Raw genomic sequence first — 26,484 nt, 5'->3', positions numbered from 1 at the left:
TAATTAACCTACGCTTCAGCAAGCTTGGTTTGGTGTCGGTGTAGACTTCTTCAGTCTTCTCTTGTCTGCTTCCTACTCCTCGTTCTCCGTCTCGTTAGATTCAGCCTCTGTAATTTGTGTAATTTGTGCGAGAAACATGAGAGACGTCAAAAAGTCAGTCTGTCCAGGAACTGTATACTGTAAGTATGTGGTTGGGTCAACGCTAAAAAAACCCACAAATATTAGAATGCATTCCTTTGTACATACTGTGCATGCAAGCTGGTGTGTTAAGTCCTAAGGGTGGTTATACCGGCTATATCGATACATATAATGAACTGTGCAGACGTTTCTAGTGGCCTGAGTTTGTGTCTATGAGCAAAGCGGTTTCCTTTTGCTGGGAAAGCCGCGTGCATCGGAGGAACTGTATTGGCCGATTCAGCTATCTCCCGATATAGCCCTCCCCCGAAAGGAAACAAATGCAGGAGGCTATTACTGTCCAATGGCTTTAGAAGTCGGGAGTAACGCCCAAATGTTATTATTACCTTCACCCATGTCCTGGCCTTCCTTGAGGAACGTAAAGTAGGTGATGCTTTCATGTGGGTCACCGAAAGGCTCGCTGTACGTGAAGAAGCCCACCCAAGTCTGGAACAGAAGCAGCAGTAGCTATGAGATAGGAACCTTGCCAAAAAGGGTTACTATGATATCAGTAGTAGTAGTAGTAGTAGTAGTAGTAGTAGTAGTAGTAGTAGTAGTAGTAGTAGTAGTAGTAGTAGTAGAAGTAGTAGTAGTAGTAATAGTAGTAGTAGCGTCCTTCCATCTCGAGATACTATACTTGACTGTATAAAACGAACAACCGCAGATATAGAGGCATATATACGTACAATGTAGGTACATACATAGATAGATGGATATGTATGCATGCATACATACATACATACATACATACATACATATCTATACATACATACGTAGTATTTACAGATAGATTGATAGATTGATTGATTGACTGATACCCCCTACCTTGTCGTACTCAACGCCTTCCTTGTCAAGTATCTGCATCAACTTCTGAGTTTCCTCTGACACAATGAAAGGACCCTTCACAGAAGTGGTGTAAACGTGAAAACCTTCAGTTGATGTAAACGTGGCCACCTGTATGTCAGAGCAGAGAAAGAACAAAGTTGATTATAATGATAAATCCAAAATGTTGATGTATCTCATGTGAAAACAGATGGCTGTTGAATAAAGAACCTTATACATGGTATGATGCTGTCAAGCATAATTTTTTTGTCCGTTTGACTCACCCCTTCTCCAGTTGCCTTTGGTATCTCCTTACCATCGTAGTCCTCCGGCAGTCGTGAACAGACCTGGTACTCCCGTTCGCACGGACCGATCTCCTTCTCTTCCTCCTCAGAGTAGACCCTTTCCTGATATGGAACAAAACGAGTTATAACCAAGAAATAGGAGATTTCAGACTTCCAAGATGATTGTATCCATGGATGTAATTGTAATTAAATTAGAACTGTAATTAAATTGCATCAGAAAATGGATTGCCGCTACTCATATTATTGTATGAAGAAAAGTCCCCGCCCCATTGCACCATTAGTCAAATTTTCGACGTCACACCTTTCTGGCCACTTCCAAACCACGTTTGCGAACTCGACACAAACACTATCGAAAATAATATTTCCGTTCCAGAAGTAAAACGGTTTTAATTGTGGTTTATACGTGCAGAAATTAAAAAAATTGATATTTGATGTATTCAAGATAATAGCAGAGAAAGAAGGCTCAATTAAGAGACCAAATCATCAATTCATGAACATATTGTGACTCATATACTGCATAGATAGTAGTTTGTAGTAAGAAATGTAATAAGATAGTTTAGTTTTTTAGTATTGTTGTATTACTGCCACACATTGTACCATGTACGATTGTCGAGCAATAAAGTTCATTCATTCATTCATTAAGGGTAAAGATCAGGATGACACTCTGTCGGTGTTATTTTGTATTTACCACTTAAGTTACGGAAATTTGTTTTAAAAATTGTTGACTATTAACCATACCATACCTTGTACATTGGGACGGCAAAGGTAGTAATTATCTTGTTGTCGCTGTTGTCACCGTGAAAGTACTTCTCAAGAGGCCTGGAAAGATGTCTGCCGAATGGGAAAGAATCTCCTCCACATAGCTTCGCTCGGTGACACACGCTTCTACCTTGAAAGTGTATAGAACTTGTGTGAGATTATGTTTATTAGTTTCGTTTATATTGAATGTTTAGTAGTAATTACATTTTAGCGGGAGACTTTTTTTCGACGATTTTGTAAGGCTCTCACGTTTTGGAAGAAGCACCTCCATGAAGTTGCTGTGGTTCTTGGTGACATAGACAGTCGGACAGACAGACTCGCTGCAACCTTCCGGCTTTGGAAGAGCGACCAGTCCGTCTGAGGTGTCTTCTCTCCCTCCTTCTCCATCTCCATCGTCTGATGTGTCACCGTCCTGGTCTTCCTTGGGTGTCTGTGCAGAAAACATCTCAGGTATTAAGAGAAAGAACAGTAATGCAACATTAGTGTACCACTGAGAAGCTACACGCCCAGAAGGCCAGGAGACTATAGCTGGTAAGCTGAGACACAGTCTTAAGACACCCATTCCCTCTCAAGTTCTTTCTTTTTGGTCACGACTTTCTTCAAGAATTTGACAAGATATTATGTAGCTCTAATGACACCAAGCTATACGCATGCATGAAGCAATCGCACATACCAACAATTATAGGTATAACAATAAAAGAAATATGGCCGTACCTTTATCAATTCTATAACAAATTCGAAGAGACGTTCCTCTTTGTTTAAGTCATCATAGGCACCAAGCCATATATCCTGAAATATCAATATACATTATTTCATTAACACCACAAAGAAGCTATACAAAGATTGAAAAATAATTTCGAAGCCTCAGACATATTGCCTAATAGGTACATAAAAATTATCATATATACATACATACATACATACATACATACATACATACATACATACATACATACCCACTTACTTCATTAAATCCACTTACTTCATTAAGGCTTTCGAGTTAAAATTCCACCTAAAAAATTCCGATTTTCAAGTATGCCCGAAGCATGCGTAAAGGTTTCCTATGTTAATTAGAATGGAGAAACAGAACATTTTACATTCTGTAATTTGTGTTTAAAGATCTAATTTAATGCAAAATTACCTGAGCATTGTAGCCCACTCCAAATGGCTTGAGCTTGTCCAGGTTATCGATCATATCATCCAGGTACTGTTTTCCCTGCCTGGTACTCTTACCCTTGTAGACTGACCGGAAAAACATGCTCTCCACCACAGGACGTTGATATGAAACCTGTCAGGAGACGAATCATTAGCAATATCCAGGAGGTTCTAACCCTCCTCGGTAACTATCTGGTGGCGTGTAGATGCATTTTTTAAAAGTCCCAGAATGTTGCAGACGTCGCAGAATGTAGAGCCTTCTTTGCTATGATGCATGTTTGTGAAATGATGTTCTAATGAATTGTACAATGGTTTCCCTCTTAGGATGATGTTGTACATAGATGTCACCTCTCAGAAGGCCAATCAGCTTCATATATGATGACACCGGTTTGAAAAATTCAGAATTCGAAACTACATTATTTGCTCTTATCCATTGTACGCACTATAGTAATTTTTAAGGTTCATATCCCACCAAGGACACCATCTTTTGTTCCGTTGTTATCCAATGGATATATCACATACCGTGTCGTCAATGGGCGTAGGTGGATTATCCGCAAACTTCTCCGGTACCATTGTGCTCACGGTCTTGACCATTTCGCAGCTCTTCTCGTGGAGATAAACCTGTAGAACAACATCCAGATTAGGTCTCTGAGATTAGGTCTCCTGTGAAACCAAAATAGCTCAGAACTTTGTAACGATGCATATTTTTGTAAGTTCCTATGCCAGGTTAATTCCTATTATAATACATAGAGCAGATCATTCTCTTGACCAGCAATGTCATGTTGTACCATTTGAAGATAATGGTTTAAACATTCCTTGCCTTGGCAAACAATGGTCTAGTCATGTCAATTTTGGAGTTGTCTTCATTCTTGCCATTCAGATACGACAGAAGTGGATTTAACGCCTTGAAGAAAGCTACGCCGTAGGAACAGGACTTGGAAGGACTCTTGGAATACAGCCAAGTTGCTGCCGGGAAGGAAATGACAAGATGAAGTACATCCTGCATTCTTCCTGCATTCTCTATCCTTTGCAAATTAACGACATAAGAAGTTCATAGTTACACTTATATCCCCAGCATGGCTCTAATGACATAATTGGCTCCCAGTTACCGACTCTAAAAAACACATAATTCTACAGTCAAAGGCTAAAAAGGTATTTGGATTGAAGAGTTGGACTGAAATATTGGACTAAGTACACGTACCAAGCAAGCAAATGAGCAATGTTAAAAACGTTTTAAACGCTGTATCGGCTGGAAGTAGAATGTTTGAACAAGTGTCCTGTGTAGATCACGAAATGAGAATACAATCTTATTATTCTGAGGTACTACGTTAGGCATAGATACCTGGTGAATACTCAAAAACCTGCAGGTTGTTCTCAAGCCTCATGATGGTGGTCATGTTTGGGCACACGTGAGTGACACATTGGTCGCCCAACGATGGCTTCACCTCAGCCCGGCTGTAGTCTTTACTCACGGGGAGGTGGAAGGTGAAGGGTGGGCGGCCCTCCTGGTCACTACAGTCCAGGTCGGCGTCAAGGTTGATCTGGAATCCAAAGATCGCAATAGGTGTTGGAAAAATACAACTTCAAAATAGAAAATGTTTGACCACAGTCGTATCTTTTAAACATAATCAACGAAAGAAAATCTGAAGATAAACAATGAGTCTTTTGAAGCCGGTGCAATAGCTCAATTGGTAGAGTGCTCGCTTTGTAACCGGGAGGTCGTGAGTTCAAACCCCGGCCGGGTCATATCAAAGACTTTAAAAATGGTACACACTTCTTTCCCTGCTTAGCACTCAGCACATATGAGCAAGAGTGTGGGAAGGTCAAACACACAGCACTACCAGCAGACTAGCCCCCTGCTGTAGTGCATTGCACAGTTGTGTGTCGCCCAAGGGCTACGAAATGGAGATGAGCACCACCCTATGCTCGGGCAAGAGCACGGGAGACCTTCTTCTTCTTCTTCTTCTTTTGAAGCTATCCTTGCAAATCTACATGGATGTAAAACACATTTGTTGAAACGAGTGAACTACATGTAAATCACCTCGTTGAAACGGTCAAACAGTCTGGACTGTGGATGGTATTCCGCCACGCTGACGTGATCACCCAGGAAACACTTCTTCTTGTCCCTGAGTCGTTCCATCAGTATCTTGGCTGTGGAAGTGATGGTGGTCGGCTCGTAGTAGGCATTGCCGCCAAAACACTTGGTGTAAAAGGTTCTATACGGTGTCACGATCACAGAAAATGCGGTTAGTTCAATGCAATTACGTGGGTGAATCACAACGTGTCAGGACATTGTTCATCATCGAAATGTTAGTAGATATCAGTATACAGTACATTTTGTTGAGTTTGTAATCTTTATAGACGTTCGGTGGGGGTATACTTCTATTGCCAGAAATGTAGTTCCTTGTATCTTATGAAACGTACAAAAGAACGAAGCTGCAATGTCGATCCCTGTAGCACAAGTTAGATACCTCCAACTTTCTTAATACTTACGGTGTCGAAGAGGCCTTTCCATGATGAAGTGCCTCTACTGTTTTTGGTATCTGGAAGTCGTTTTTGGTTTTCAGTAAAGTTTGGTCCTGTTTGGTGTTGGAGGATAAAATGTTGTCATCAATAACATGTCTTTGTCTGTGAATAATATCATCAGGGTGGCGAATGACTGAATATCAAAGTTACAAGAGTAAACAAGGAGTTGTGAATAAAGAACTTTGATATTCAATCTTGTCTTGGTGTTTATCATAAATGAATAATTCCAGTATATTGTTGTGTACCCGGAAGACGCCGTCACCTCACAAGTGGTGAATAATGATGAGATAAAGTGGTTAGATAAATCTCGATAATCACTTCTGTTCGACCATTTCATTATGTAGGTGGGAAGAACTCTCTCTGTTAACACTGTAACATATTTTTCGATGCAAATGTTTTACCATTACGGTATAAAATAAATTGGAAATTTGTTCCGTGTTTATAGGAAACGACGACCAGGCCTAATGACACCATGTAGACCTCGGGGTGGGTCATTAACGTACCTCTGGGCTCCCAGTCCCTCCACCAGCAACGTACCACACTTTGAAGAATTTCTGGCAGCTGTTCTTCCCGTCTAGTTCCTCTCTTTTCTCTATAGCGACTGTGAACCTCCCAGCAACATCGGTCGCTGGAACGCCTGCCGAATACAAAACCTGTTCAATAATTAATACGTTTCGTCTTTGAACCCACCACCATCGTACAATGTACCTGGGGAGGGGGGCGTTCCGAGACAATCTTGACGTATGTCACCACGTTGTATAATCGATAAGGAGGTGTGTGTAGTAGTTTAACAGATAACGACGTACGGCAGGAATATCACGGAAAAAGAACTATGGCCATGAGGAAAGGTTCAAGGACGTAAGGACGCACATTTGTAAATGTAGACTGCCGATTCATAACTAGCTTGCTTAACACTCAATATTTCACCTGCCAAGTCTCTCTCGTCCTCTATCTGCGGAAACTGCAGAGAAGACGAAAGATACTAGGCAGCTAAAATAGCTTTGGTAACCAGTCTAATTCCTACCTGCTTCCCGAAGGGATCCCATCAGCGGATCTACAGAAGCACGAATGGCGGTGTCGAAGTAGCATGTAGGAGGTACGTAGGCCAATGCCCTGAGGTCCTTATACTGCTTGAGTTGTATGGTCTTGTCGTCGACTCCCTTCACTTCGGACGCCTCGTACTTTGGGCACTTTCTTGGGGCTGAAATAAATAGCATGTTCAGTAGTCATGATTATTATTCTAGAACCACAAGGTAACCACCTCTTTGGCAGCTGAGAAAGGCAAAAAATTGGAATTGAATTTAAATGCTTTGCCTGATAGTCATGATATGCAGTAGATGTCGACCGGTTGATCGTTCTATTCAATTCGATCAAAGAGTGTCATTAAGAGGTTATAAACTCCTGACCGCTAGTATTGCTATACATGTTACTTGTTTATGTGTACACATACCTTCACAGAACGTTGTAGAACAATGTTCCCGAGTTAACAGGGGGATGTCGCCCTGATCCATCTTCTCCCAAACCAGGAGGTCCTCTTTACCGAGGAGACAGTTCGGCAGTCCCTTGCCCTCTGCCGGGAGGTCGTGGAACTCCAGCCACTTGTACGTTCTCTCGTTCAGAGCGAAGACCCAGATCTCGTTGTGTATGTTGTGGTCGGACGAGTCTGGACTACATCACATTGTGAGGACCAAAGTTTGTGAGTACAATAGTAGTACAATGTCGACCGTGCCCTTTGTTGTCTATGGCATTCCCTGTGTGCTTGAATGAGGATTTTTTTGGTTGTCCAGATTTTCACAAACACATTAAACTACTCAGATGCCCAATCATATTGATTAAAATTGTCTTTATAGTGTAATGTTAATTTTCGGGCACTTTACATGTCTTTTTACCTGTCATACTGAGCGATGTAGTAATACTCCTCTCCGTGGGATGGCTCATTGTTGGTCTTCAGGGCCTTTAGTAGGTTTTTGGCCTCCAGGTCAGCGACAAAGCCGACTCTTGGAGATCGTCCTCCGAACTTCCTAACGTACATGATGGACTCAGGGACAAGATCGATCACCACCTGTGACACAGGCAGGGTATTGTGTTTGAATAAAAGCTCGTTTCTTCAAAGTAATAGTATAACAACCCCTTGTTGTTATTTCATTGACAGTTTCCTATTTACCAGCTATGGAGATTAAATAAGGGACTATTATAACTGCATCACCCATAACTGCACCCATAACGTCAATGACCAATTCACAAACCTATGCTTTAACGTTAGTGCTGATAGAACATATACCCTGGGATCTGTTGGCTTTGGAGGGTTCTTTGCCACTTTCTTAGGAAGAAGCATGGACACTGTGATTTCTCTAACAGGGCTTTCAGAAGGCTCTCGGGTCTGTGTCACCATGGGACCCGTGTGAGACATTTTCAGTCCTGAAAAAGAAATTACACACAGGTTTTTTCAAGTGTTGTTACAAGTGCTGTATTTTTCTTTACTATTCATTTGTCTTCATTGAGTATCTACATCTGCTAGATTATAGTATTTATTGATTTCTCACATAGTGATTAGACGAGCCTGGAGAATATCATATTGTAAAGATGTGACTTACGTTTGTCATTTTCCCCTCCGAAGTAGTCATGTAAGCGTTTCCGTCCTCTGCCGCTGGCCTGGGAGAGGGACAGATCTGACATGGTGGTGGACACCCAGAGGGCGCTTTTGTACCGCCTCACGTCGTACTCTGGGGTCGAGCACAGCAGCTCGAACACAGGGCACTCTCCGGTACAGAAATCTTCCACATCGCCTCCACTGCTGCCACATAGAAAATGAAAGACCTTCTACTTCAAAATCAAAGACGTATACTATTAGTACGTCAGAAAACAAAGAACACGGCAGGAACATTTGAATAGAATATTTACTTCTAAGGTTAAAGATTATTTGTGCTGTTATAACTTCATTGTAATGAAATACAGTCACAGTGGCATTTTATTATTGTGTACCTGTTTGTATCGCCTTGAGGATGCCCAGCATGATGTCTTCCATGACACACGTCCACACAGATCAGAAGAAAGGCCACCCGCAGGACTTTAGACGCCATGGTCACCTGTGTCAAGATGCGTGAGGGTGTTTTCCTCCTGTTGTCAAGCTATTAATGACACTTAAGTATAATTTAAAGGACAATTCGCTTCCTAAGTATGTTTTAGCGGTTCGTTTTTAAAGATTGTGGATTGTGTTATGTATATGAAACTCCCAAATGCCTGCTCGCATGCACGAAAAGTACATGATGTGCTTGAAACCTGCTATTGTCGCAGACATGTTACATAAATGAGAATTCTTTAGAGTCAAGCAAAATTAAAGTACCGTTGTTGTGATTGGTGGTAATATTGATCAAGGCTCCCAAAGAAATCAGGAATGACAAGCAGTACTGAAAGATCAAATGATTAGACCGACTCTGCCTCACCCAATGGTACCCCCCTCCCCAACCAACGCAACTGTACGTCCACGATCTTTGTAAACAGTCCTGTTAAAACAATTAATCAGGAACACCTCATAACTACAGCGTAGAAACCCTCATTAGGCCCTAAAAATGTTGATATCAATAAAATCTTGCAATATTTTTTTTTACTTTAAGATGTGCAAAAGTAATGTAAAAAGCTAGAAAGTAAAGAGTGTCAAACCACTGGTATCCTGTCACGTACAGTCAGGCAGGGCAGGTCTGAGATTAATGATTGACTGTACGGTACCACACCGCGAGCAATAGTTGGTTCAGTCCTTGTGACTGTTTGCACACTGATAGCCACTTTGTTTAACAATCAAAGTTCCTTGGGTAGTACTTTTGCCAGTTTGCACATTTGAGCTAGCGGTGTTCTTTGAACGTAGAAAACATCACTTGATCCTCATCTGTAGCTCAATCAATATGCAATTACAACAGCAGCTCAAAACACTGACTTTTATCATTGCATTCTGTAGCTAGCCACCGTTTAGCAAATACTTAACTATCATAAACTGTGAGCAAGGAGGTTATAGCCATTGCTGTAAATGTATGTGTGTCTCAAGGTCAGAATGTGTTTTACTAAGAGTAGTTACATCTGTCCTTTGATAAGCAGGGCATGAAATTGGACTACCTACGATCTGTTAAATTTTGAATGGATGCCATGACGCTATGATACACTACACATACATGAACTCAACATTTTATTAGGACATCTTATTTTATTTATTGTTAAAATGCATGCAGAATGACTGTTGCGTCTAGCGTTTTGTTATTGCAGACCTAAAATACTAATGCTTATTTTATGCTGATCTATCTACGCTTTCTTGGTTCGTCTTGTATCCACAGTCCTGCTTTCCGGCGCCGGTCTATTCCTAGTTCTCCGTCGCATTTGAGTCGACTTCTGCAGGCCCTACAAGGAAAGACATCAAAAGACATTTAGAAAACCGCCGAGCAGATACATAGAAAGATAGATGTAGAAAGGATAACGGGGAAAAACATCACCAGACAATTCTCCCATTATTAAGTAAAAGTAGTTTGTCAACACAAATGAAATCTTGGACATTCCTTCCCGCTGAAAGCAGATTTAATGTCCTCATTTCACATTGATCGATAATTGATACCTTCTCCAATGTCCTCGCCCGTCTTGATGAAGAGGAAGTAGGTTGTCTTCTCCGGGTTGGTGAGGGGCTTATCGTATGAGAAATACGCCAACCAAGTCTGCAGTCAAGAATATGAGCAACAGCGATAAGAAATACGATAAGAAACATGACCTCGTAGAAAGCCATTGAGGCCATGACAAGTGATATCACTAGAAAGAAAGCACGATGAATGGTGCATAGATCGACAGTGGTCACTTGCTTTATCATATGGGACGTTTTCCTCGTCAAGTGTCTGCATCAAGGTTGAAATTGCTTCCGAAGCGACAGGCTCAGAGACATAACCCTTCACGGCGATGCCGTATCCACGGAAGTGTTCATCGGCTGTAAATATGCTCAGCTACATGTTCGAATAGAACAAAGCAACAACAAAGTCAATGTTAGGCGTTTTATATTGCTAGGCAACACAATGTGCTGATAACTTCATTCATCATTACGAAAGGATTTTGGTGAAGATAATACCAGATACGACAGTGTATGAGCAAGCGTGTTATTTATCCCTCATGCTACATTATAACTTACTCCTTTGGTATTCGGCTTTGGTATTTCCTTGTAGTCATCAGGCAGTCTGACACAGGCCTGGTACTCACGTTCACACGGAGGGATGCCCTTCTCCTCATCTTTAGCGGAGTAGAGTCTGGTCTGAGGTGGGACACGTTCAATATGTCACAGAATGTCCGAAACATTATCATCGTACTTAAATGCAACATAACTGATCTTGCTAAAAGATAACATACAATTGTAATTATTGTTATTTTAATGTAGCAAACCATATCCACTACATACCTTAAAGAGTGGGACGGCAAAGTTGCTGATCTTCTCCTTGGCGCTGTTGTCACCATTGAGATACCCTAGAATCGGCCTCATGAGCTGCCTGCCTGATACCTGAAGACCTCCACAGAGCTTGGTCTGGTGACACACGCTTCTACCTTTACGACAGATACAGTAAAATATATTAGGTGTGAGTGTTTTCTACCCAAGAGTGCAAACATTCATCATACGAGTATACACCTATACTTGCTTGCAGTACCGTCTATTTGATTGAATGATCCTCTAGATTAATAAGATTATACTAACAAAACCTTGACAGACCAGGCTACGTAGGTAGGTAGGTAGTTAATGAATCCTCACGACTTGGAAGGAGCAGTTCCATGAATTTGCTGTGGTTCTTAGTGACATAGACAGTCGGACAGACAGACTCGCTGCAGCCTGCTGGTTTTGGAAGAGCTATTTTCTCCTCTGATGGGTGTTCCTTCTCTTCTTCACCGTCAGCTTTTGCAGACGGCTCGTCTTTGTTACCTTCTTGGGGAGCCTTTGAGGAAATGACAATTATGCAAGAATCAGAGAATCTGCAAGTGTGAGGTATTTTCATCGCGGCGTATTGACACTGAATCGTGAAAGCATAATGGAGTGGTTTTGTTCTTAACTTCAAATTTGTACCCACGGTATTGAATTCAGACCCAAGAGACACATAGTTCGCTTCTGTTTGACTTTTTTTATACTTGAACAACCCGCAACCAAATACAATGTCGGAGTAAAGACCTTCAAAGTCACTCGCGGCAAAAATGACGTAATATAACAAAATGATATAGTGTCTTGCTTTTTCTTTTCACAAACTAACTAGTGAACAGCGGCCTGAAATTCCACCAAGAGATTAAATAATAAAACGTGGGTACATGCAGACATCTCAGTTCCTGATGGAGTTATATTGTCATACCTCTATTTGTCCTATGGTGAAGTCCCAAAGCCTATTCTCTTCGTCAGGGTCATCATAGGCGCCAAGCCATATGTCCTGCAATATAAAAATAGCAAGAATAAACACAGGCTGATACAAATGCTTTGCAGGTTGTATCGAAATAGGAGACCAGAAACGTTTTGTTAAATGTTACTTTTATCATATTCTCCAAAATAATTGAGTTTTTGGTATGAAGACGTCCAGGTTGAACCTTACGTTTACATCGACTTGAACTCCGAACGGCTTGAGGTTGTCCAGTTCCTCCTTCAGTTCCTTGAAGTGCTGCCTCATCACTGCTCCATCGTACTTGCCTGTGTACATGGTCTGGAAATACCTGTTGTTGTCTGCTTCAATACGACTGAAGGAAATCTACAGGAAAATTAAACAATGATTGTTGAAACTACGATTAGATACACTGATGCCATCAAGACATCTGCGGATGGCTATGAAGTTGCAATTAGCAATATCCCTACAAAGACCATCAATAAGACAGACTACTATTTACTATTTACATTAATATTTGAAGATCTGGCAAGGTCCCAGAGTATGTCAATACATCACCATACATTGACTCAATTGTTCAAACTACATATGTTACATTTTACGTGCAAATTACGTACTACCTTGTCGTCAATGGGCTTTGGTGGGTTGTCAGCAAACTTTTCAGGCAACAATATGCCCACGTGGCACTTTTCCTCGCCGACGTAAACCTGGAAGTTAACAATCCAGATATATTATTTCAGCCACACCGGCAAACCCTAGACATGAATTGCCTTTCTGCATTTCACTTATCTTCCCGTGTCATACAGTCCACCCTTGTAAACACTTCCATTCGCCATATTTCATAATGATGTCAATTATAAAAATGGTCTATTCTTTTTGTACACCAGTTCTAATCTCCAAATAAATATTTGCCAAATAACTTGAGCATGGGTTTTGCTGGGTGAAAATCATCCCGTGAATTGCACTTATGCTACAAATTGTTAAAGGATGAAACGAATGTTTTCCTACTTTACCTACTAGACAAACTGCATATGCATAGAAGCTACAAGAGGATTTGAAGAATACTTGCGTGGCGATCGGCATACAATGGTCTAGTCATGTCAATTTGCACTTTATCTTCATTCTTCCCATCGAGGTATGACAGCAGGGAATTCATAGCCTTGTAGAAACCGTCAGCGCTGTAGCAGCTCTTTGAGGTCTTGGAGTTGACCCAGTTTCCTGTCAAGACAGAAAGGGGAGGATGCAATTAACTCCAGAAGGAAAGTACAGAGTAACGTAATTTCAACAATTCACTGAAATATGACTGACTAGAAAGGTAACATTTTGTAAACCAAATGTTAACCTTCACCTGGTCCAGAACAACAAAATACTGCATTGTTTTATTTTTACTCAAAGTCAAATATATTCATATGTATGGTGGGTAGGCTCTCCAACTCTGTTCTGCTACGTAATGTAGCCGAATACCACAGTGTTGCTATAGCACAAGTTACCATGGTGACAGACGCTCGGTCCAGGTCATTGACTTGATTTTTTTGAATGGAAGGAGAAGAAGTAACTGAGCAAAAACAATATGCTTTTCCTTCTACAAAGGTGAACATAATAAAAGTTAGTAAATAGAAGGCATCATGTAAAGTGAAAGCACTGCGACATTGCAATGCTTCGTATACGCCATTGCTCAAATCGTAATTCATGTAACTGTTAACGATAAAGATACAAGTACCTGGTCCATTCAATTTAATCAGCTTCAGGTTGTTCTCAAGCCTCATGACGGTGGTCATGTTTGGGCACACGTGAGTGACACATTGGTCGCCCAACGATGGCTTCACCTCAGCCCGGCTGTAGTCTTTACTCACGGGGAGGTGGAAGGTGAAGGGTGGGCGGCCCTCCTGGTCACTACAGTCCAGGTCAACGTCAAGGTTGATCTGCAAGCCAAAGATCGCAAACAGAGCAGGACATTATCAACTTAAAAATGTGTCCATATCACGAGATTGTCAATGTTTTACTGTCCAAAGAATGATATATATAGCTAGTAAGGCTAACATTATGAGTAAGGCCCAAAACCACAGCCCCAGCCTGTGCTTTTCGGTAAAGAAAATAGTCTCGAAACTCCAATGCAGTGATTCTTTAGAAATCTCCATTGAGAGCCTTTTCTATAAAACCTTTTTCTCAAAACCTATGGCATGGCAGGTATGGAGTGAACTATGTTTGATAGCCTGCCTGTAATCATAGATTTGTAAGTCAAAGGGGATTATGATTATGGATTAGTATCAAAAGCCATAGTCAAAAGACGTGAAAAACCTCGTTGTGACGGTCAAACAGTCTGGACTGGGGATGGTATTCTACCACACTGACGTGATCACCCAGGAAACACTTCTTCTTGTCCCTGAGTCGTTCCATCAGTATCTTAGCTGTGGAAGTGATGGTGGTCGGCTCGTAGTAGGCATTGCCGCCAAAACACTTGGAGTAGTGTCTAATGGGTATAAATGAAAACGAATTCTGAATTTCATGTCTTTTTATATTCTATATGGATGGTTCGTCTTGAGTACTTGACATGGCTTGCAATCCTTGCAACACAACATTTTTTTTTACCTTGTACCAGTCGTCTGTCCCTGGTGCAGGGCTTCTACAGTCTTCGGCGTCTGGAAGCCACCTTCTTTATTCATCTGTATGTCCTATGAAAAAGTCAACATAACATCTGTTTAAGCACCATCATATGTTGACTTTTTAAAAACCACTTGTATGAAGACTTTTTAGTAATAAGATTAATGTACCTCTACACTCCCCTTTCCACCACCTGCAGCATACAGCACCTTGAAGAACTTCTGACAGCCTCCTTTCCCATCTAACTCCTCCCTCTTCTCCATGGCAACTGTGATCGTCATAGCAACGTCCGAGGGGGAGAAATCTGTAAGCAAAGGCACATTTTTAGCTCACAATCAGCAGAGACAGAAACATCAAAGCAAGGCAAGGGTATTTCTTAGAAGAATCTGCAAGTTGACTTAAAATGTTCTATACAACACTTCGCAGACGCTGGAGTCTTACCTGATGTGTTGTTAAGCGATTCCCTCAACGGACTGGCAGAAGCGTGAATGGCGGTGTCGTAGTAGCATGTAGGGGGTACGTAAGACAATGCCCTGATGTCCTTAGAACGCTTCAGCTGTATGCTAATGTCGTCAATACCTCTCACTTCCTTTGTCTCAACCTTTGGACACTTCTTGGGGTCTGCAAACGACGGGCATGTGAATGAATGTACCTTGTGTTGAAGTAATTTGCATTCCATATCTTACGACTAGTTTTATTTCTTGGGGTCACCAGTTACAGAATTAGACTTTGACATTTTTATTTTACTGCTCATATCAAATTCATGGCTTATCTTCAAGCAGCCATAAATTGTAATTGTTACAGTGATCTCTACCTAGAATGGGTAACGTTATATGCACCTTCACAGTACGTTGTAGAACACTGCTCCCGAGTTAACAGGGGGATGTCGCCCTGGTCCATCTTCTATGGTCTTCCCTTCACCACGGAGACACTTCGGGAGTCCCTGTCCTACTGCAGTGAGGTCGTTGAACTCCAGCCACTTGTAGGTTCTCTCGTTCATGGCGAAAACCGCAATCTCGGTGAAACGTTCACGGCCGTGAGCTTGGGAGTCCGTCGAACTGCTTTGCATAAGGAAAAGACGAAGCAAAATTAGCAACAAGAAGACATGAGCTTATTCACCTTCACCACCTTGAGATGCGAAGTCGTATTGGTAATACTAGTATCTGTATATGGTATTATACCTGCCATACTGCGCGACGTAGTAATATCCTTCATTCTCATGAATTGGCTCATCGTTCGCCTTCAGGGTCTTGAAGAATTTTTTTGCCTCCAGGTCAGCAACAAAGCCAGCTCTTGGAGAACGTCTTCCGAACTTCTTAACGTACATGATGGTCTCAGGGACAAGATCGATCACCACCTGCACATTTCATGTAACATGGACAGTCTGTTAACATTGATATATTCAAATACAGGGACGTAGGGAATACAGATGTAGTTAGGTCTGGTACAACATTTTTACCTTACAGCCCTGACGGATGTATCACACAAACTACCGAAACATTGGAAGGAAAATGTACATCGTTCTTTATAAACAAATACATTTGTTTAGGGTAAAACACGTACCCTGTGATCTGTTGGCTTTGGAGGGTTCTTTGCCACGTTCATAGGAAGAAGCGTTGACACTGTGATTTCCCTAACAGGACTCTCAGAAGGCATGCGGGTCTGTGTCATCAAGGGTGCGGTGTACGACATTTTGAGCCCTGAAGAACAATTTTTTATGATAAGAGTTGTCAGTGTATTGTTCACATCGATATGTGGCGTAGGAAGTGATTGTTGATTGTTGAAGCTAGACGAGCGCAACTTACGTTTCTCATTTTCCCCACCGAAGTAGTCATGTAAGCGTTTCCGTCCTCTGCCGCTGGCCTGGGAGAGGGACAGATCTGACATGGTGGTGGACACCCAGAGGGCGCTTTTGTACCGCCTCACGTCGTACTCTGGGGTCGAGCACAACAGCTCGAACTCAGGGCACTCTCCGGTACAGAAAGGTTCCAAATCACCTTCACTGCTGCCGATGAGAAAATGGAAGACTTTCTTCTTCATACAAGTGTAACTGCAAGTACTATCAAGGAGGTTTCTCTTTTTTTCATTCTCCTTGGTACCACTTGGTTCCACGTTGACAAAGAAAACAGAGCACATAAAAATGAATACAAGGAACATTTTTATGGAATACGCGTCTGTATTAAAATATATATAGAGAGATTATATTAACTATTGTAGATTTACTGTAACCAAATATTGTTAAAATGTGTACCTGTTCTCATCGCCTTGAGGATGCCCATGATGATAGTTGCCTTGACACACGCCCACACAGACCAGTAGAAAGGCCAACAACTGGACTTTGGACGCCATGGTCACCTGTGTTATAGAGTGTCGGGGTTTCTTACTTTGATGACTACGCAGGTCACTTCCTAAGGACCTTTTAAGTGGTTTGTTTTACGGATAAGTTATCGTGTTATGTACACGATAATTTAAATACCGGGTGCACTACATGGTGCAGTGCCTGAAGCCTACTGTTGACGCTGACATGTTTATAAATCCATGTGTGTTCCTCAAAGGCTGGTATGATAGAGCTAGTATTGTTGTTTAATTACAGGAGGTAATATTGATAAAGGCTCCAAAAGAAATCAGTTATCACAAGCATTATTATAAAATCATACTGACTAGACGTCTGCCGCAGTGTTGGTGTGTATACCGCCCCCCTCCCACCACCAGCTCCAAGGGAGGTTGTCATTTAAATAAAGACAACGAGAAACATAAAATGTAACTAGTAGATTACACAGCAAAACCTCCCCATTACGCTCTCAAATTGTGATGGAGATAGATATTTTTACTTCTAACATGTGCAAAGAAAAATGTACAAACCTCCAATGTCCTTTCCAGCGCAGTCACCCGATCAGGACACTTTTATGGTTGGCTGTGCGGCACTGAGAGGTTTTATACCTTGTGACTGTTTGTACACTGATAATCACTGATGTGTTAAGAACCAAAGTACGATGGGCACTTGTCCAATATGCACATTTAAGCGCCGTTCTTTGACCTCTTGTGCAGAAAGTATCCCTAACACCCCACCCCTATCAAAACAAGGACAGCTCGAAACAATGCAATTTAGTTCAACTGTAGCCACCGTATAGCAAAGACCCCCGCTACCAAAAACACGGCATGAAAAAAAGACGCATTAGTGTATTTTCATACACTATAATCTGTCCAATGTTCAGCTGAAGCGTGAACGCAATAATACACCACACACACATTGACTTTTCAGTGCAATGAATTAACAAGTTAAACGTTTTATTTGGAAAAGCGTGCAGAATGACTGTTGGCTAGCGTGTAGGAGTTACGTGTAGTTACATTGCAGAAAACACCTTAGGATGCCAATGTCAAATTAGGGCCTGATTGCTAGTTACTTTGTTATGTCTCATGTCTTGTGCATGGTCCTTCCTTCGCTTTCCGTTGCCGGTCTATATCTTCTAGTTCTCCGTTTCGTTTGAGTCGCCTTCTGTAGATTCTGTATTGAGAACGACGTCAACAGAGATTTAGAAAACTGCACAGCAGATACTTAATACAGCTAGAGATACATATAGAGAAGATGAGGGGGGGGGGTAAAAGAGGAGCCTCTACACCGGTCGACGTAGCATAAAAATGAAGCAAGAAACAGCAAGGCTGCTACTTTTTTAGTAGCAGAGGGAAACTAAAAATGTTTTAATTGAGTCATTTGATGTCCCCAGATACGCTCGTAACACCCGGATCTACCTAGTAGATTTGTCATACTTCTAAACGACAGGATATTTATTGTTACATTTTCAAAGAGTATTATAAAATTCTAAAGAGTTTGTCAATCACAAAATAAGAATTGAACATTCGCCGCCCCCCCATACACACACACCGGGGCTGCATTCTTATGCCGTTATTAAAAATTCAAAGTGCGCTACCTTCTACTATATCCTCGCCCCTCTCGTTGACGATGAAGTAGGTTATCTTCTCCTCCGGGTTGGTGAAGGACTGATAGTATGAGAAAGACGCCACCCAAGTCTGGAGTAAAGAACATAAGCAACATCGAAAAGCCTTTTATTACTAGCGATAGAGGACTCTCTGGTCATGACATCCAAGGAAAGTATAAGCCATAAGAGCAGTGACAACAGGCGATCCCGCTAAACAAAAGCATGTCAAAATACAACTGGAGTTTAGATAAATTGACAGTGATCACTTGCCTTTAAGTTATCATATGGGACGTTTTCCTCGTCAAGTGTCTGCATCAAAGTCGAAATTGCTTCTGAAGCGACAGGCTCAGAGACATAACCCTTCACGGCGATGCCGTATCCGCGGAAGTCGTTAGGGGCAGAAAATATGCCAAGCTAAATTTCAAACCAGAACAGAACAAAGCGAGAACAAAGTCAATTTCAGACATTTCTGTATTGATAAGCAACAAAATATTCGTCCAAACACTGAATTTCAATGAGATTTGAGAAGGGAAGCTGATGGAAACGAAGGTTTTCCTATAATATAACAATTATACCAGATACGATGCTGTCTGGCCTAAGATGTTGTTCATCTATCTTGCTAGCTTGACTCACCCCTTTCCCATTTGGTTTTGGTATTTCCTTGTAGTCATCAGGCAGTGTGACACAGGCCTGGTACTCACGTTCACACGGAGGGATGCCCTTCTCCTCCTCTTCAGCGGAGTAGAGTCTGGTCTGAGGTGGGACATCGTTCAGCGTGCCATAAACGTTAGAATAATGTCACAAACTTTATCAGCACACTAAATGCAACATTACTGGCTATGCTAAAATATGACATGGAGAAGCACCGCCGTATGACGAGAACATCATGAAGAAAGACAAAAAAGAGTTGCCTTTTTTATATAATTATGATCCTCAATGTAGCAAAGCATCCATGACATATACCCTAAAGAATGGGCCAGCAAAGTTGTTGATCTTCTGGTTGGCGCTGTTGTCACCATTGAGATACCCTAGAAGCGGCCTCATGAGCTGTCTGCCGGATACCTGAAGACCTCCACAGAGCTTGGTCTGGTGACACACGCTTCTATCTGCAGGAGGCATCATACATACACATATTCCATGTGTAAACTTTTCCGGATCACATCCAAGGTCACAAAACATCATAAACACTAATTTCTGCTTACAATACTTTCTATTTGAATGGATGACGCTCAGTCTACATTCGGTTATACTAATGAATCCTTACGACTTGGAATTAGCAGCTCCATGAAGTTGCTGTGGTTCTTGGTGACATAGACAGTCCGACAGACATATTCGCTGCAGGCAGCTGGTTTTGGAAGAGACGTTTTCTCATGTGATGGGTCTTCCTTCACATCTTCTTTGTTGTCAGCTTTTGTAGAAGTCTCGTCCTTGCTGCCTTCCTGAAAAGGCAATTATTCAATCATCAGGAATATAAGTGTAGGATACTTCGATCGTGTGATATGTGAATACTAAAATTTGATGGCATACGAGAGTGACGTTTTGTTTTTAAGTCCAACATTGGAGTTGCAGTGTCAAATTCAAATGTGGCCGCCAGCTTGAGCAACCACAACTTAAAGATAACCTTGAAGAAAAAACACTTTCAAAGCCACTCAGGTAAAAAAAAGGAAATACAAAATGTCATAGAATTTTTAAAAGCTTTTTGCCCTATTGCGTTCACAAAAATTATCTAAAAACGTGGCTACATTGCATATTTTCAGAGCCTGTGTGAACAAACGTTATAATGATATACCTTTTTTTGCCCTATGACAAAGTCCCAAAGCCTTTCCTCTACGGTTGGGTCATCATAGAAACCAAGCCATATGTCCTAAAATATTGTCAGGAAGAACAAACACAGATCTGTCTGACAGGTGTTTGTAGGGTGTATCGAAATGGAAACAATTTGTTATCATGTAGCTTTAATCATATTCTAAAGAAGCAGAAAAAAACTTGAAATTCTGGTATGAAGACTTCTAGGTTGAGCCTTACGTTTAAATCGGCTTGAACTCCGAACGGCTTGAGGTTGTCCAATTCCTTCATCAGTTCCCTGAAGCGTTGTCTCATCACTGCTTCCCCGTACTTACCTTTGTACATGACCTGGAAATACCTGCTTTTGCCTTCCTCAACACGGTCGAAGGTAATCTACAGGAACATGTTCAAACCAATATTAGCTGATAACATAATGTGTAATCATAGTACTAGCCATATACCGCTACACAGACCATCACAAACATAGAAAATTCGTATTGTCATTAGGACCCAGAGTATGACAACCAAACGCAGTTTTCTTTCTGTAACCATTGTTCAAATGTAATTCTGTTATATTCTACGTACAAATTCCGTACCTTATCGTTGATGGGCCTTGGTGGGTTATCGGAAAACTTCTCTGGCAACAATGTGACCAAATAACATTTTTTCTCGCCCGCATCAACCTGAAATATAAAGTCAAGATCGCTTGTAAAAAATCATGATCTGTCCCTTCTAAGTTTTCCTCTTTTTCATTTTGCGTGTCAGAAAGAGAGTTTGCTTGTAAGCACTTCCATTCATACCGTATCTTACATTACGAACGATGGCCATTGTCTAAATTTTTCTGCACACCAATTCTAATCCTCAAATAGAGAATTAACTTCAACAGACTCTCCTTCGATGGAAATCATCCGTGCTTTAAAATTGTAAAATAATATCCTGTCTTCCTACTTGATCACACCATAAGATTATTAACAGAAATACTATACACGTATTGAAGCTACAAAGGGCCTTTTAAAAATGTTTGAGAACATTACTTACAAAGCCACCGGCATACAGTGGTCTGTTCATGTCAATATTCACCCCATCCTCATTCTCCCCATTCAAGTATGACAACAGCGAACTTAGGGCCTTGAAGAAAGCATCAGCGCTGTAGCAGTCCTTTGAAGGCATCTCAGAGTAGACCCAGTTTTCTTTCAAGATAGAAATAGAATGCGTGTAACTCAGAGCAGAGCAAATCTATTTAAAATAAAATCATCTAAAAGTTACTGGTAGCGTGTAAAGTAGCCTGGCACATTCTGTACTACTTCGTATAAGGTGTTGCTCAAATCGTTACTCATGTAACAGTTAGGGCTACCTGGTCCATACTCAATCAGCTTCAGGTTGTTCTCAAGCCTCATGATGGTGGTCATGTTTGGGCACACGTGAGTGACACATTGGTCGTCCAACGATGGCTTCACCTCAGCCCGGCTGTAGTCTTTACTCACGGGGAGGTGGAAGGTGAAGGGTGGGCGGCCCTCCTGGTCACTACAGTCCAGGTCAACGTCAATGTTGATCTGCAAGCCAAGGATCGCAAACAGAGCAGGACATTATCAACTTAAAAATGTGTCCATATCACGAGATTGTCAATGTTTTACTGTCCAAAGAATGATATATATAGCTAGTACGGCTAACATTTTGAGTAAGGCTCAAAACCCCGGCCCCAGACTGTGTTTTTCGGTAAAAAAATAGTCTCGAAACTCCCATGCAGTGATCATTTAGAAATCCCCACTGAGTATCTTTTCTGTAAAACCTTTTCTCAAAACCTATGGTATGGCAGATATGAAGTGAAATGTGTTTTTTTTGCCTGCCTGTAATCACGGATTTGTAAGTCAAAGGGATCATGATTATGGATTAGTATCAAAAGCCATGATCAAAAGACGTGCAAAACCTCGTTGTGGCGGTCGAACAGCCTGGACTGTGGGTGATATTCTACCACGCTGACGTGATCACCCAGGAAACACTTCTTCTTGTCCCTGAGTCGTTCCATCAGTATCTTGGCTGTGGAAGTTATGGTGGTCGGCTCGTAGTAGGCATTGCCGCCAAAACACTTGGAGTAGTGTCTAATGGGTATAAACGAATTCTGAATGTTATGTCTATATAGCTGATTCATACACCAGAAGATGTCTACCATGAGTACTTGACAAGCCTTGCAATCCTCGCAACACAACATTTTATTTACCCTGTACCAGTCGTCTGTCCCTGGTGCACGGCTTCTACTGTCTTCGGCGTCTGGAAGCCAGCCTCCTTATTCATCTGTATTTCCTATGGAAAATCAAACATAATATCTGTTTTAGCACCATTATATGTTGACTTATTAAAAACCATTTGTATGAAGACTTTTCAGTAATAAGACAAATGTACCTCTACGCTCCCTTTCCCACCACCTGCAGCATACAACACCTTGAAGACTTTCTGGCAGCCTTCCTTCCCATCTAACTCCCCCCTCTTCTCCATGACAACTGTGATCGTCATAGCAACGTCAGAGGGGGAGAAATCTGTAGGCAAATTCACAGCGAGGTGGAAATTTTAGTCATATATTTAAACAACATTGGCTCTTTTGCTGCCTAGTTGTAGGAAAATACATCTATTATTCTTTATCTCACATCGTAATAATAATCTTTAACAGACCAGTCAATACACGTTTTTAAGCAACGAAATGACATTAGTACTTGGAAAATGGACCACAACCGACTCAACGTTTCTCTTCATGTCTAGTTATAGACCTTACGGAGCCGGTGTACTTTTGTTGTGTCAATTAAGTTTCTATCTTTTTCTATCTAAATTGATCAAGTTGTTTTCTGTACAATAACTCTGATTACCTGATGTGTTTAGAGACTGCAACAGCGGACTGGCAGACGCGTGAATGGCGGTGTCGTAGTAGCAGGTGGGCGGTATGTATGACAACGCCTTGATTTCCTTTTTTTCTTCAGTTGTATGCTCTTGTCGTCAATACCCTTCACTTCCATTGTCTCAACCTTTGGACACTTCTTGGGCGCTAAAAGAACGGACATGTTAATAGATTTTTCATGTTCAATAGGATGTGCCATGTTCAAGTAAGCTTTAAGTTAGCTTTGTTCCATATATTTGGGGAGGGGTGCCTATGTGCCACCTTTGTGTCTTGTATTACCTTGGCTCAGTGGTCACGGACAGTAAATTATCCTCAAATAGCCATACATGGCTAATGTTACAATAATCTCTAGCTAGAATATATGCCCAAACATACCTTCACAGTACGTTGTAGAACACTGCTCCCGAGTTAACAGGGGGATGTCGCCCTGGTCTATCTTCTCCCAGACTATGGCCTTCCCTTCACCACGGAGACACTTCGGGAGTCCCTGTCCTTCTGCAGTGAGGTCGTTGAACTCCAGCCACTTGTAGGTTCTCTCGTTTATGGCGCAAACCGCAATCTCGGTGACGCTTTGGCGGCCGTGGCCACTGTTTTGAATAATGAAGAAGAATCAAAAGTGACTAGAGGAGCACATCAGCCCAGGCACCTTCAAAATCTTGGAATGCGAAGTCGAATTGGTAATATCTGTATGGTATTATACCTGTCATGCTGCGCGACGTAGTAATAGCCGTCATTTTCATGGAATGGCTCATCATTATCCTTCAATGTCTTGAAGAAGTTTTTGGCCTCCAAGTCAGCGACAAAGCCAACCGTTGAAGAACGTGCTCGGAACTTCTTAACGTACATGATGATCTCATGGACAAGATCAAGCACCACCTACACATTTCGTGGAAAATGGAGATTTGATATATTCAAATACAGGCTACTGAACATTGGTAGGTATAAATAACATAATATTAAGAACACTTCACATCCCATTGTTATCTATTTGTTTATGGTAAACCACATACCCTGGGATCTGTTGGCTTTGGAGGGTTCTTTGCCACGTTGCAAGGAAGAGGCATGGACACTGTGATTTCCCTAAGAGGACTCTCCGAAGGTATGCGGGTCTGTGTCACGAAGGGTGAGGTGTACGACATTTTCAGCCCTGAAAAATCCAATTTGAATATATTCCTCCAGAAAAAAACTTTCTTGCTCATCAAAGGATATTGCCTAAAGAAACGGTGTCATTATGTCTTTTAACTTAAAAGCTAACAGAAACGTGTTTTTGTAAGCATTGAGCAGCATAAGGTTTATGAGCCTAAGCTTAATGATGAATTCTGTTATTTCTTAGTTACTCATAAAACCTACACCCCCAAAATATGCGGAATGATGAATTGACGGCGACATTGGCCATGTGTTCATATTTAATGTTTCTCAATGCATATTTATATCGATTTGTCGCGCAAGAATTGAGGGTTGATTTCTATTATAATAACGATGAACGCGCGAGTGCAACTTACGTTTGTCATTTTCCCCTCCGAAGTAGTCGTGTAAGCGTTTCCGTCCCCTGCCGCTGGCCTGGGAGAGGGACAGATCTGACATGGTGGTGGACACCCAGAGGGCGCTTTTGTACCGCCTCACGTCGTACTCTGGAGTCGAGCACAACAGCTCGAAATTTCCGACACAGATATTTCCCGAAACATCCTCATTACTGTCAATAAGAAATGGAAGACTTTCTTCTTCATACAAGTGTACAAGTACCACCAAGGAGGATTGTCTTTTTCCCACTACCCTTACTACAACTAACTATCAATTCGGTAAGATGAAGAACACAGAACACATCAAAATGAATTGTCTGTAGGTTTGTGAAAGGAAAGGGAACATGGAATACACGTCTCTCTCTCTCTCCCTCTCTCTCTCTCTATATATATTCTCTCTCTCTCTCTCTCTCTCTCTCTCTCTCTCTCTCTATATATATATATATATATATGGGATTCTATTTACTAATGTAACTTTACTGACTTTACTGCAACCAAATACTGTTAAACTGTGTACCTGTTCGCATCGCCTTTGCCATGACACACGCCCACACAGACCAGAAGAAAGGCCAGCAACAGGACTTTGGACGCCATGGTCACCTGTGTTACAGAGTGTCAGGGTGTTTTACCTTGATGACTACGATCCACGAAGGCACTATTAAATTAAATTTTTAGTGGTTTGTTGCACAGATACTTTCTCCTTTTATGTACATGGTGATTCAAATACCGGGTGCACTACATGGTGCAGTGCCTGAAAGCTACTGTTGACGCTGACATGTTTATAAATCGGTGTGCTCATCAAAGGCTGGTATAATTGAACTGGCTTAATTGTTACTGGTGGTAAAATTGATTAAGGCCCCCAAAAGAAACCAGTAATAAAAAGCTGTAGCATCATTATAAAATCATAATGATTAAACGTCTGTCGCAGTGTTGGTGTGTATCCCGCCCCCCTCCCACCCAGCGCCTGCTGCAAATGAGGTTGTCATAAAAAAGACGAGATATATTCAATGCAACTAGCAGACAACACGGAAAATTATCCCCATGACGCTCTCAAATGTTGATGGATAGAATTCTGCAACATTTACTACTTCTAAAATGTGCAAAGAAAAGAACAGAACAGAACAAACCGTCACTCCCCTATCCAGCGCAGCCAGCCAGTCAGGACACTTTGGCGTTGGCTTTCCGGCACCGAGAGGTTGTACATATGTATACCTTGTGACTGTTTGCACACTGATAATCACTGATGTGTTTTAAAAGAGCCAATGTACAATGGGCACTTAGCCAATATCCACATTTAAGCGCTGTTGTTTGACCTCCCGTGCAGAAATCATCCTTGACCCCCTGCTCCTATCAAACACAACAGGAACAGCCCCAAACAATGAATTTTAGTTCGAACTGTATTCTGTAGCCACCGTTTAGCAAAGACAACACTGCCATTAACTTTGTCTCTCTTTATCTCTGTCTTTATCTCTTTATCTCTCTCCCCATCTCTCTCTGTGATCCTGTGAGTGTGTGAAAGCTATTATGTTTTAACCAAGCGTCGTTCATATCTGGCCTGAGATAAACGGCGTCCAAAATACACATTATCGTATCTTTATGGCCTATGATCTACCCAATGTTAAGTTGAGGCATCGACGAAAT

At 41.6% G+C, this 26,484-nt stretch overlaps 2 protein-coding genes across 2 annotated transcripts in view; both read right to left on the bottom strand.

Moving 5' to 3' along the window:
• Positions 1 to 17,271, bottom strand: part of LOC109465479 — a 30,644-nt gene extending 13,373 nt beyond the window's left edge. The window contains 30 exon segments of the mRNA XM_019762770.1: positions 77 to 107; positions 522 to 621; positions 1,000 to 1,128; positions 1,281 to 1,403; positions 2,045 to 2,190; positions 2,310 to 2,490; positions 2,775 to 2,849; positions 3,202 to 3,348; positions 3,738 to 3,836; positions 4,036 to 4,181; positions 4,558 to 4,756; positions 5,257 to 5,431; positions 5,709 to 5,794; positions 6,245 to 6,378; positions 11,506 to 11,875; positions 12,092 to 12,166; positions 12,326 to 12,478; positions 12,733 to 12,819; positions 13,182 to 13,330; positions 13,833 to 14,034; positions 14,411 to 14,582; positions 14,702 to 14,784; positions 14,884 to 15,017; positions 15,155 to 15,323; positions 15,542 to 15,617; positions 15,619 to 15,774; positions 15,895 to 16,070; positions 16,277 to 16,413; positions 16,519 to 16,718; positions 16,965 to 17,271. Coding sequence (XP_019618329.1) covers positions 77 to 107; positions 522 to 621; positions 1,000 to 1,128; positions 1,281 to 1,403; positions 2,045 to 2,190; positions 2,310 to 2,490; positions 2,775 to 2,849; positions 3,202 to 3,348; positions 3,738 to 3,836; positions 4,036 to 4,181; positions 4,558 to 4,756; positions 5,257 to 5,431; positions 5,709 to 5,794; positions 6,245 to 6,378; positions 11,506 to 11,875; positions 12,092 to 12,166; positions 12,326 to 12,478; positions 12,733 to 12,819; positions 13,182 to 13,330; positions 13,833 to 14,034; positions 14,411 to 14,582; positions 14,702 to 14,784; positions 14,884 to 15,017; positions 15,155 to 15,323; positions 15,542 to 15,617; positions 15,619 to 15,774; positions 15,895 to 16,070; positions 16,277 to 16,413; positions 16,519 to 16,718; positions 16,965 to 17,062 — 4,208 coding nt within the window. The 5' untranslated portion in view covers positions 17,063 to 17,271.
• An 881-nt stretch (positions 17,272 to 18,152) lies between these two features.
• Positions 18,153 to 26,403, bottom strand: LOC109465507. Its single transcript, XM_019762863.1, is given in 22 exon segments — positions 18,153 to 18,218; positions 18,643 to 18,742; positions 18,922 to 19,065; positions 19,285 to 19,404; positions 19,615 to 19,757; positions 19,916 to 20,090; positions 20,441 to 20,515; positions 20,677 to 20,829; positions 21,033 to 21,119; positions 21,475 to 21,626; positions 21,791 to 21,989; positions 22,364 to 22,535; positions 22,655 to 22,737; positions 22,837 to 22,970; positions 23,295 to 23,396; positions 23,399 to 23,470; positions 23,699 to 23,910; positions 24,024 to 24,199; positions 24,334 to 24,470; positions 24,826 to 25,016; positions 25,361 to 25,443; positions 25,971 to 26,403. Coding segments are annotated over 21 exon segments (2,742 nt in total). The 5' UTR covers positions 25,438 to 25,443; positions 25,971 to 26,403; the 3' UTR covers positions 18,153 to 18,180.
• Between the last annotated feature and the right edge of the window lie 81 nt (positions 26,404 to 26,484).

This window comes from Branchiostoma belcheri, unplaced genomic scaffold, assembly GCF_001625305.1.
Source record: "Branchiostoma belcheri isolate BF01 breed outbred unplaced genomic scaffold, Haploidv18h27 scaffold151, whole genome shotgun sequence".
Taxonomy (NCBI): Eukaryota; Metazoa; Chordata; class Leptocardii; order Amphioxiformes; family Branchiostomatidae; genus Branchiostoma; species Branchiostoma belcheri.
The sequence above is the reverse complement of the archived record's forward strand: the minus strand, read 5'-3'. Positions and strand labels throughout refer to the sequence as shown.